Here is a 12322-nt window from a genome sequence, read left to right on the forward strand (position 1 = left end):
CCGGCCTCGTGACGCTTCTCGAAGTCTGCAAATCTGTCAATCCTCAGCCGTCCATTGTTTGGGCCTCGTCCAACTCTGTCTACAGCCTGACACAAAAATTATAAAAAACGTGGCTGATGTCGTCCTGATGTTAGGCCACGTCAAACTGCCTTCGGGCACATGGGCCGGCACGAATCCACGGGTTTCTCCCTCGGGCAGCCCTGTTCCGCAGCTTGTCCCTCGAGCATGAGCTCCCGCTGGAGCTGCTCTTAGGATCTCCACAATTTGGAACCGGGGATCCAAATCCTACGTGACCCATATATAAAAGAATTAGCTGCTAAGGATTTTTGGTCAAACAGACAAGCACCCCAAGCAGCATTGGTGCACGATGGATATAACCCGATTAGTGTTATAATAAAGAGACACGAAATCAGGACAATCCTATTTAACCACCCGACTAGGGCGACAGTGCTTTCTGAACGTACCTTAGATATTTTTTTGGACCAAATCACAAGAAATGGCACTCAGTAGAGCATTCCGGGTGGTGGGAGCAATTCATAATTTTGATATCTGGCTATGACTCCTTCTTTCTCCCATGCTTTCCATTGGTCAACAACCAACCATAGCTATCTATAGTTCTTCACTACTTGTACATGAAGGTAAGAACTACTTTTTTTCTGGAAGGAATCATTTTTTTTTCAATCAAGAATGCCTCAGCTAGATAAATTCACTTATTTCACACAATTATTATGGTCATGCCTTTTCCTCTTTACTTTCTATATTCTCATATGCAATGATGGAGATGGAGTACTTGGGATCAGTAGAATTCTAAAACTAAGGAACTAACTGGTTTCACACCGGGGGAACAACATCCAGAGCAACGACGTCAACAATTTGGAAGATATCTTGAGAAAAGGTTTTAACACGGATGTATCCTATATGTACTCTAGTTTATTCGAAGTATCCCAATGGTGTAACGCCGTCGACTTATTTGGAAAAGGGAGTTAAATCACTTTGATCTCTTCTTTCGGAGAAATAAGTGGCTCGCGAGGAATGGAAAAAAACATATTAGATTTGATCTCGAAGTCCTCATATAGCACTTTTCCAATCTTGGATGGGTGATCACTTGTAGGAATGACATAATGCTATTCCATGTTCCCAGCGTCTCGTCTTCATCTCTATTTTTTTTCTTTTTTTATTGATAACTAGCCTCTTGCAGTAATAATACGTGTGTGGCAATTGATTTTTTAAAATAGATTTGAAAAATAATTAATTTACTAGCCACCTACAACCTTATTCAATGAATTGTATTGATTTCTTTATTTTAATTTTAATGGAAGAAGGGCAATTGGGTATTATGAAAGCTTTACCTTTTTTCATTTCTCCCTTTATAAATTACTAGTCTCTTGTCACACGCATACACGTTTAACAATTGGCAATTTTATGTTAAATTAAAGTTTTTTTAATGGTTTTTCACAATAAAAAAAAAAAATTTAAGTTTTCTGATGACACACCCTGACCCGGGATGTCCACTAGGACTCCGAATCGAGCTGTGCTGGCCGACACCTGGAGGGTTACGAAGCCATAAAGTATGATGATGAATGTGAATAAATTTAAACTTAAGAGTGCCTAAATACCAGAATGCACTGGTGAGCAGGAATCAACCCACTTCACATGTGACGTTAGAGCATAAGCAAGTATAGTAGAGTGAATTAAGAATCGTACCCTCAAAATAATCTCCAATACTAAGAATCGCCACGAATCTTCGACGATAAGAAAGTTCAGTTGATAAAACCTGAAGGGTGAAAACAAAACAAGGGTGAGTGGCCCTGGAATTAAAATTTTAATAGAAACCATATAAAACATTATAACCCTTCGCTACACAGCATCTCATAAATATACCACAACACATCATCTTATCAGCAATATCAATAATCATGTGATTAATAACCCATACTAGCACGCAAGTCGAAGTCACCTATGGTGACCTGTACGACTGCACCTATATCTTATCAATCAATGTTAACTCATAAGTCGGAGTCACTTATAGTGACCTGTACGACTTACCCATATATTTCATCACATATGCTAGCTCATCACATATCTCATCATATATGCTAGCTCATCATATATCTCATCACATATGCTAGCTCATCACATATTTCATCACATATGTGTGAAGGACTGTGCCCTGGCCACGGGCGGGAGCACTAACACCGGGGTGCAGGTTTATGACCTCTAACTTTATCTATTGTAACATATACGATTTATGGGCAACCTGTAAGACAGTGTCGGAGTTGCCTATCATTGCAACCTATACAACAAGGTCAAAGTTGCCTAAACATACATGTAGTCATACTATAACCTCATCATTTCAACTAATACCATAAACTCACCTGAACTTACCTGGGTGTCCTGCGTTCACCTTTGCACTTCAAAGCATTCATAATAATTGTGTGCAGATAATATACATATAGATAAACCGTGATGAAATCTAATACTCAACCACGTTATAGCATTTCAAATTATATACATATACATATATAAAATGTGGCATAAAAATGCATATGTTGTAACGCCCTACTCCCAAATTATTTATTTTTGGGAATAATTATCGGTGACAAGCCTAACTAGACACTAGTTTAATTAATTATCATTACTTACGCTTCCTTACTTAAAATTCTTGATTCTTCACACATTGATTTATGATCAACAATTAACCACCAAATCATAAGGTTAAATATCTTATTTTCCACCAATGTCTCTCACACTGCTCAATTCACTAAACAAGGCTATTGTCTCAATTATTGTATGGTTGTATCTAACGTCTCGTTAGCCTGCCTACGTACCCTAAACAGGGATCAAACCATTCGTAGTTCACATTAGTCCTCCTAAGCATTCATAGAAATTATATGAAATATTCAATTTACAAATGTTTGTGGAGATGTAAATCTTATATATATATATACACACACACACACACGATAGAAGGGAAAAGACCTACTCACCTTAGGTTCGCACTACGACTCCCTCGCATAAATATCGAGACATCACGAACTATCATCGACTGTGACCAATTATCAAATCACGTCTCAAAGTTCTTATCGATAGAGTACATAATTTACATAAAACATATCCTCAAGGACCTTCAAGAATAATTTGAGACCGATTGACCAAGAGTCAACCGTCGATAAAAGATCGACGGTTGGGTCCATAACGCTGCAAAACTCGATCCGGAAGATCCGCAACACATATTTCCAATCCATAACTTCTCATGATACACAATATGCTTCTAGAACAACATACTTAAGTTTCATTATGATCCAACGGTTGGATCTCCGCTAATTTCCAAAACTGATTAGCGGTTAACGTTTTATTTTATTAACTTGCAAATCCAATTCAGGAAGATCCGTATGTTAGATTTCCAATCCATAAGTTCTTACATTCTTCAAATATTACGTACTACAATGTAACAAAGTTTGGTGACAATCCAACGGTTGGATCGTCGATTCACATAAATACCTATTAACGTATCGTAGAGAATTTAGGTTCCAACGATCAACTTACATCATTCAAATATCAAAACTGAATTCAAGAAATTTAACATAGCTTAAAAATAGCATTGGTGGCCCCCTGGCCTCACGCCACCGTGGGTGGCAGTCGGCTACCCCGATTCACCTGAAAAGCCTAACTATCTCCAAAAATTACCAAAATTTACAGGAATGAAGATCTCAACGAGTAGGGCAGCTTTCATACCTGTGACCAAGGCCAATTTGGTTGGGAAAAGCCCCAATTTAACTAAAATATGTCGGAACCCTAAGTGTGAGTGTGCTTCGATTCTTCCTCCTCGATGATCTGCCGCCCCTACAACTGATTGGGCTTTGTTCCATACCTCAAGGGAAGTTTAATGGTGGTAGTAATTGATCCAAATAGTTTCAGATTTGGGGGAATTCGAACAAGGAAGGCCACGGCACCCACGGTACAATCTTCATGAAATCTTAACCAATTCATTTCTATTTTGGCTAGAGTGGAACGATGGTATGTTATGATGATGTTTAGTGGTGATGGGAGGTTGTAACTTGCCAGAGATTTGGAGAAAAAACCATCGGAAAAACACACGGGCGTTTGGGTTTTAAAACGGGTCAGAATGGGTCAAAGGGAAAGAGATCATGGTTACCTATCTCACCTTCCTCCTTTCCCTCCCTAATCTCTCCCTAATTCATCCTCCCATCTTCCTCCTTTTTGATAGGGCAGCAGTGTCACATCCCAGCCCAGGTCCACCACATCCCGAGCCCGTTCCACCATCGTAGCACGATATTGTCCGCTTTGGGCTTACCATTTCGTCATGGTTTTATTTTTGGGAATTCACGAGCAATTTCCCAGTGGGTCACCCATCCTAAGAGTGCTCTGGTCTCCCTCTCGCTTAACTTCGTAGTTCCTACGGAACCCGAAGCCAGTGAGCTCCTAAAATACCTCATGCTAGGTAGGGATGGGAATATACATATAAGGCTTAGAGGATCCACTTCCCTAAGCGATGTGGGATGTTATATTCCATCCCCCTTAGGGGCCTGATGTCCTCGTCGGCACACTTTCGGCCAGGGATTGGCTCTGATACCATTTGTCATATCTCGACCCCATTCCACCACCGTAGCACGATATTTTCCATTTTGGGCTTACCATTCCCTCATGGTTTTGTTTTTGGGAACTCACAAGCAACTTCCCAGTGACAACCCGTCTCAAATTTTACATTTTTATAAATTTTAAAAGTGTGATTTTACAAAACTCCCCTTAGAGGCGAGGGTTTTGATTTTCGTTGACCAGCGTATAATGAGGCGTGTGAGATTTTGCTTTAGTGTATCCCTGAAGTATTCAATGACACGGGCTCGTAGGCGCAAACAGAAGAGGATTTGGAGTTACGGTTAAAGTTCTACGGAACTCTAAATCGAGAAGTAATTTTATTTTGGTTACTATTTATATTTTTATATGTATATAATTATAAGTATTATTATTTGATTAGTTGTTGTTAAAATAATGGGAAAAGAAAGAGGAAGGTGTCAGGGGGAGGAAGAAAAACAGAGAATAGAAAGGGATTGGGCAAAGCTGCCCAATCTAAAAAGAGGAAGGAGAGACCGAATGAGGAGAGGAGAGAGGAAGGTGAGTGACCAACCAAAAGAAGGAAAGAAGGGAAATGAGGGAGAAAGAAAAGGAGAGGATTGGCCGGATCCCTTGAACCCGCACCCAACCCGGTTTCGAAAATGATGGAATTCCGGCATTTCTGAGCCTTTTTTCAGGCGAATTAGACCCCATTTCCACCTGAAATCATCACCATACCTCTTTCCCTTCATTCTCCTATCAAGATTCGATGGAAATTGGGGCAAATCCGTGACTTTTGGCAATGGTGGCTCCGACGGGTTTTGTATAAATTCTCCCATTTCTAAAGCAATTTCTTCCAATTGTCACCACCAATAGACTTTCCTTGAGGCATAGAACAATGCCCAATCATTGGTTGGAACGTCAGAGTCGAATTGGGGACGAATCAAGAACACCCAATTCTAGGATTCCGATGGGTTTTGATAAAATTGGAGCATTTCCAGGCCAAATTGGCCTTCGTCAAAGGTATGAAAGTTGTTCTATTCATTGAGATCTTCAAATCTACAAATTTTGGTAATTTTTAGAGATAGTTGATTTTTCCGGCGAGTTGGGGCAGCCAACCGCCACCCACGGCGGCGCATGGCCAGAGGGCCACCAATACTATTTTTACGCTACATTTGATGCCTTGAATTCAGTTTTGAGGATTTAATGACGTAGATTAATCGTTAGAACCAAAATCCTCTAAGATACATTAATTGGCCATTATATGAATTGAAGATCCGACCGTTGGATCATCATCAAAATTTTATAGGTTATTATTCTTAATATTTCAGGAATATAGGAACTTACGGATTGGGAATCCGATGTACGAATCTTCTCGAATTGGATATGTAAGTTCGTAAAATAAAATGTTAACAGTCACGTGGTTTTGGCTTCGTTCTAAAACTTTAGTATGTTATTCTAGAAGCATAATGTGGATCCTTGGAAGTTAAGGATTAGAGATCTGATTGTAGATCTTCGGGACCGAATGACGTAGACTTATGTGCGATGTAAGTTATGTATTGTATCAACGAGAATTCTGAGATATGGTTTGATAATTGGTCACAGGCGCTGATCGTTTGTGATGCCTCGATGTTTATGCTAGGAAGTGGTAGCGCGGACTCCAGGTGAGTGGATCCTTCCTGGCTTATCATATTTTCATGATTTATAATTCTATAAATGCTTTTAAATAAAACTGAGAAATTTATGCCATGACATATATATATATATATATATATATATATATATATATAAAATACTATGAGATGGTTGAGTTTAGATTTCATCGTGATATATCCATATGCGTATTACATTAAATGATTAAATGATTATTGTGAACTACGTAGGCAGTCTAACGAGACGTTAGATGCAGCCATATAAGAAATGAGATTAAATAATCGAAATCATAGCCTTGTTTAAATAATTGAGCAATGTGTGTGGGCTTTTGGTTTTTAGTATATATTTATATACATGATATTTTCCCAGAAAATATGTTTAAATGAGATTATGCCTTGAATGCCATGCATATAAGTTTATAATTCGTATATGAATTGGTATATGATGCATTATATATAATTGTGGTATTGTGAACGCTCTGAAGTGCAAAGGTGAACATAGGACACACAAGTAAGTTCAGGTAAGTTTAGGTAAATTCAAGTAAGTATACAATATTAGTTGAACTGATGAGATATGTGATGAGATAGGAATATGTCGTATAGGTCACTAGAGTTGACTCCGACTTATATGCTAGCCATGATTGATGAGATATGTTATGAGATATCAATATGTCGTATAGGTCACTAGAGGTGACTCCGACTTAGATGCTAGCCTATATGTGGTGAAATGCTAGCATATATATAATGAATATATGTGATGAGCTAGCATATGTGGTGAATATGTGATAAGCTAGCAGACGTGATGAATATGCGATAAGTTAGCATATGATTATAAATATGTGAAGCATGACTTGAAATGATATATATATATATATATATATATATATATATGTATGTATGTATGTATGTATGTATGTATGTATGTATGTATGTATGTATATTTTTATATTCTAATTCTAGAAATTTTACAGGCGTTGTAGTGAGGGGTTATAGAAATTTATATGGTTTCTATTAAAATTTTATCTACTTGGCCACTCACCTTTGTCTTGTCTTCACCCTCCAGGTCTTCTTAGCTGAGCTTCCTTATTGTCGAGGAATCGTGGCGATTCTTAGTATTGGAGATTATTTCGAGGGTATGATTCTTAATACACTCTTTTGTACTTGCTTATGCTCTAACGTCACGTGTGAAGTGGGTTCATTCCCGCTCACCAATGCACTCTGGTATTTAGGCACTCTTAGGTTTAAATTTATTCACAATATTTCCACATCATCACACTTTATGGCTTCGTCACCTTATAGGTGTCGGGCGACACAACTTGATTCGGAGTCATAGTGAACCTTCCGAGTCGGGGGGTGTCAAGCAGCCCTTTCCTCTTCTCTCCTCAAATTGGGCAGCTCCGCCCAATCTCCTCCTCTCTCCTTTTTCCACTAGCCACACGCACACATATATCATAAAAATCATTTAGTAATAATGATAAAAATATAGTGTAAGATAATTAAAATAATGATTCATTCCAAATACTTTCGGGTTCGTAATTCCACGAAACTTTAATCGTAACCCCAATTTCACTTCTACTTGTGCCTACACGTCCGTAAGATCGAGCTCTATCCGAATATGTCAAGGAACATGGCAAAATATACAAGAATCACATGCGTCCTAAAAAATTACGCTTTGCCCTTAGGGTATTCCCGTAATTTCACGTAATAAAATTATAAAAAAATTTATACTTTTTAGGGACGGGCTGTGACATCTTATTTATAGTTTTTTATAAAAAAAAAATTATTCGAAAATTGGGAGTCAACCATAAACCACCCAATAATGTGAGATTTTTTGTTTTTATTATTTTTTCTAAAGGTTAAAGCATTCAATATAAAGTGTGTTAAAATCAATTGTAATTTTTGGAATTCTTGAGGGGCATTTTATGGTATTTTGAATGTTTCACCATTTTAGGGTGCTTCGTTTATATATACTAGCCTCTCTGCATGCGCTCACGCACATGTGAGAGGCTTTTTTCAATAAAGTGTTTTTATTCAGTTATAGTTTTTTTTTTATCAGTTTGTCCATTTTTTTGGTCTTGATTGTGAAGGAAATATAGGGACATTTTCAAAATTTTGAATTGCTTTATTGTTTTGGGCTCACTTTACATATATAGATTTTTTTGGTTTTGATTGTTAAGGAAATAAAGGGCCATTTTCGGCATTTTGGAATGCTTTGCCGTTTTGGGGCTCTTATTTTTTATATACATAGATAAAAAAAATTAAAAAAAGAAAAAAAAATGGAATGATCTTTTACTCCTGTATGTGGATGGAATTTTGACAAATTTGTTTTGGGCTACCATTGACAATGAACTCCACCATAGGAATTAAGGGCGTGTTTGTTTGCTCTCCTTAAGTTTCGTTGGAGGGGATTGGCTTAGTTAAGCCTACTAATACGAACTAATTTAAATGGAATTAAGTCGGACTCGGTTCGACTAAAGGCATCGCTAAGTCGCCTTAGACAGACCCATCAAAATGAATGGGATTACTAATCCCGTCTCCAACATTGTTTGCACGTCTTTGTCGTTTGCAGCTCCAACATCCCCATCCATGCCTAGATCTGAAACCCACCCCCACCCTCCGCTTAAATCTCAAAATCCAACCCAAAATTTCAAAACAAAAACAACAAAACTCCTAGATGCACCTGTAGACGAATCCTCCACACAAATTCAAAACAAAAAAGGAAAACTAATGAAAAGGGTTTGAAAACTTTGAGTTTTAATGATAAGGACAAAATAAAGGGTAAAGTGAATAGTATCAGGATTGACTTTTTAGTGTAAAAATGTGGTTTTTCGTTAAAGTGAACAGTACCGGGTGCTTTTCGTTAAAGTTCCCAAACAAAAAAGCAAAATTTTCAGAAAATCAGACAACGCCGAGTTGAGAACTGTGACAAATCCTCTACACAAGGAAAAGAGGGAGAGGTGAGGGAGAGAGTGGGCAGAGGTTTACAGAAAATGTGAATCGAAGAAAAAGCTATGAAACGAAGGTAATTCTATAAAAGTGTGAAACGGAGGAAAATAGATCAAAGGAAGAAAAAGAGAAAAAAGATAGATGATTCTAGAAAAAGAGGTGAGGGAGATAGTGGGTGGAAGAAAAGAGGTATGGACTAGATGATTCTAGAAAAAATAAAAATATATAATAGGGTAAATCTTAATTTACTACTCTTAAGTTTCGTAGTTTTCAAAATTTAGCACATGAAGTTTTTTTTTTGTCCCAAAATCATACCCAAAGTGTTAATTTTGGGACAGTCTCATACATGTATTAGTCTGACTATTAAGTCTCTTGTTAACTAATAATGTGACGCCCATATAGACAATAACTGAACGTCACGTGTCATTAAAAGGTCCACATAGAAATTAAAAATTAAAAAAAAAATTTAATTAATTAATTAAATAAAAGTATTGTAACTTTAAAAAAAATATTAATAAAAAAAAAACCCATAACCCTTTCGTCTTTCCCACCCAACATCCCTTCATCCCCTCCACCCCTTGCCCACCCGGCCACCCCTTCTCCCGTCACCAACCCCGTCCCCCAAATTTTCCCCCAGACCATCACCTCCTCCTCTCTTCTCATCCCGCTGCAACATCTCCTCTGTCGACAGAACCCCAAACCCCAAAAAAATCCAATCCTAGGCTTCTTCTTCAACCTCTCCCCATCCAAACCACTTTAAACCTCCATCGTCCCCAGCGCCAACAATCCCAGAGTCCACCGTTGCAGAAATGGCTCCTCTCCGGCCCAACACATAACGTCTCGCGCCAATTCCCAGTACAAGACCCAACCTTTACGCAAGGGCAATAGGACCCAGCAACCAAATGAACCAAAAGTTAACAGAAATGAATCGAACACCCAAAATGTGAGCACCCCATTGCGTACGAACACGAAAGATTGTGGATTTTATGCGTTTGTGCGAAGAGGATAAGGTTGAAGGGACGTTGAAGTTTATGGGTCGAGGTGTTTCTGCCGATTACGGAGTTTTTTGTGTTATTGGAATCATGTGATGGATTGAAGTCGCTTGAAGTTGGGAGGAAGGCAGCGGGCTAGGCTTTCTCGACGGCTTCGACGCTCATGGAAGAGGAGATAGCCGACACACGTAGTGTAGAAGCTGTTGGAAGTTTTGAGACTCTTGTCCCACATTGGGGAAAACAAGATTCTCAAGGGCCTTTATATAGATTTAGTACTTTAGTAATTAGAATATGGGCCATTTGGAAATGAATTGAAGGCTTGGGCCTTATGGTTGTGTGGATTAGGGTTGTATAATATAGCCTAAATACAATTAATATTAATTAATCTGATTCATTAATTTTAATTTTCGGATTAAGTTTTTAATTAATTTATTATTAATTAAAAACGTTTTGATTAAAAGACACAACTCTTAGAAAAGAGTTGTGAACCTTCAAATATACAGAACTGGTATTTGAAAGGGTGTGAAACAGCCTATATATCTGTAATCCATGATATCCAAATGAATAATCTTTTCTTCTTCCTTTTCTTCCGTACAAACTTTCCAGAGAGAGTAAACACACAAAGCAATTCGCTAGAATTCTATAATCCAGTGCGGGTTATAGGATTAGGTAGTTGTATCCTGGTCGAGCAGACGTTATAGAACCACAAGCACAAGAGTGGGACGGAATTACTGTTCAAAGGACATAGCTTTTACGCTAGCCTTTACCTTCTGTAATCAAGTTAGTACCGTTGATATTCTTATATTAATTTCTGTATTTATTGTATACTTTTCATTCTGTATAGCAAGTACCTTTTGTGAAATAAAAATTGTGAATTTCAAGTTCTGTTTATTTCTGTTATTCTATTTATTTCTGAATTGTTCTCCAACAGAAGCTCTCGGCGAGGCAGCTGCAGGGGGAAAGTTGAGCTTCACAATCAGAGTAGAAGGTCGACGAGAGGCGGTGAGGAAGGTGAGGGATCGGCGAGTTAGGGAGGTGAGAGGCAGTGAAATGGCGGTGACTATGGCTCCCATGGCTCTGACGGTAGGCGCAGCGGCAGTGTGAAGGTAGTCCGAGAGACTATGAACCAGGCATTGGAGTTGTGGAAGGTTCTTCTTGCCGATAATTCCAAAGAGATTCGTGCTTTAATTCAATCCAGATCTTCAACTGGTAAATGCTTTTTCTTTATTTCAGAAACACAAGAAACCCTCTGATTGGAGGGCTGACGGGAGGGGAAGACGAATGGAGTTCTTGTTTTTTGTTTTTTTTTAATACTTTTATTTCATTAATTATTTTAATATTTTTTTTTTGAATTTTTAATTTCTATGTGGACCTCTTAATGACACGTGCTCCCAGTCATTATCCACATGAGCCCCACATCATCAGTTAACGAGAAACTTAACAGTTAGACTAACGGATGATTGAGACTATTAAAAATTAACAGTTTAAGTATGATTCTGGGACGTAAAGCACTTCGTGTACTAAATGTTAAAAACCACGAAACTTAAGGATAGTAACCTGAGATTTCTCCTAAATAATATAATTTCTGAGTTTGCAAGTTATTATGTTCTTAATCAGACGCTGTACTAAAAACTTTACTATTACAATTCTACTTAGTTTAAGCCAATTTAATCCCTAACACTAGTCCAGTTCGAAATAATTCGATACAACAAAAGTACTTGTTGACCCTAAAAACTAACAAGCCTACGTGGCGCGCATGTCAAGTAATTAATAAGCTAACTACGCCCTTCGGTTGTGTGCAGGGCATGCCAACTTGACGACCAAGCTCGGCCGGTGAGTAAAATTTGTTGATGTTGCGTTGGCGCGCTGCTGACTTCTAAGGGCTAGTTTGGTATTGCTGTGCTTTGAAAAAAAAATTGCTGTGAGAATAAACGGCTGTGCTGTGAGAATAAGCGGCTGTGAAATAAATCAGCAGAATGTTTGGTATACTTTTTTGTAAAAGTGCTTTTGGAAAAAAAAGCAGTCTGATAGTGGGTCTTTTTATTAAATGAGCACTGTAGTTCCGTGTGCTTTGAAAAAAAGCCAGTTTTCCAAAGCTACAAATAGCAGCTTCAACTTTTTCCTTTGATTTCAGCTTATTCTCATAGCAGCTTCCAAAAT

At 38.1% G+C, this 12322-nt stretch overlaps 1 protein-coding gene across 1 annotated transcript; it reads left to right on the forward strand.

Moving 5' to 3' along the window:
- Positions 1-211: 211 nt before the first annotated feature.
- On the forward strand, positions 212-6489 carry LOC139191443 (putative ATP synthase protein YMF19). The gene is given in 5 exon segments (XM_070812297.1): positions 212-1074; positions 1077-1142; positions 5904-5960; positions 6178-6236; positions 6456-6489. Coding segments are annotated over 5 exon segments (603 nt in total). The 5' UTR covers positions 212-687.
- Positions 6490-12322: the final 5833 nt, after the last annotated feature.

Source organism: Malus domestica, chromosome 02 (assembly GCF_042453785.1).
Source record: "Malus domestica chromosome 02, GDT2T_hap1".
NCBI lineage: Eukaryota > Viridiplantae > Streptophyta > Magnoliopsida > Rosales > Rosaceae > Malus > Malus domestica.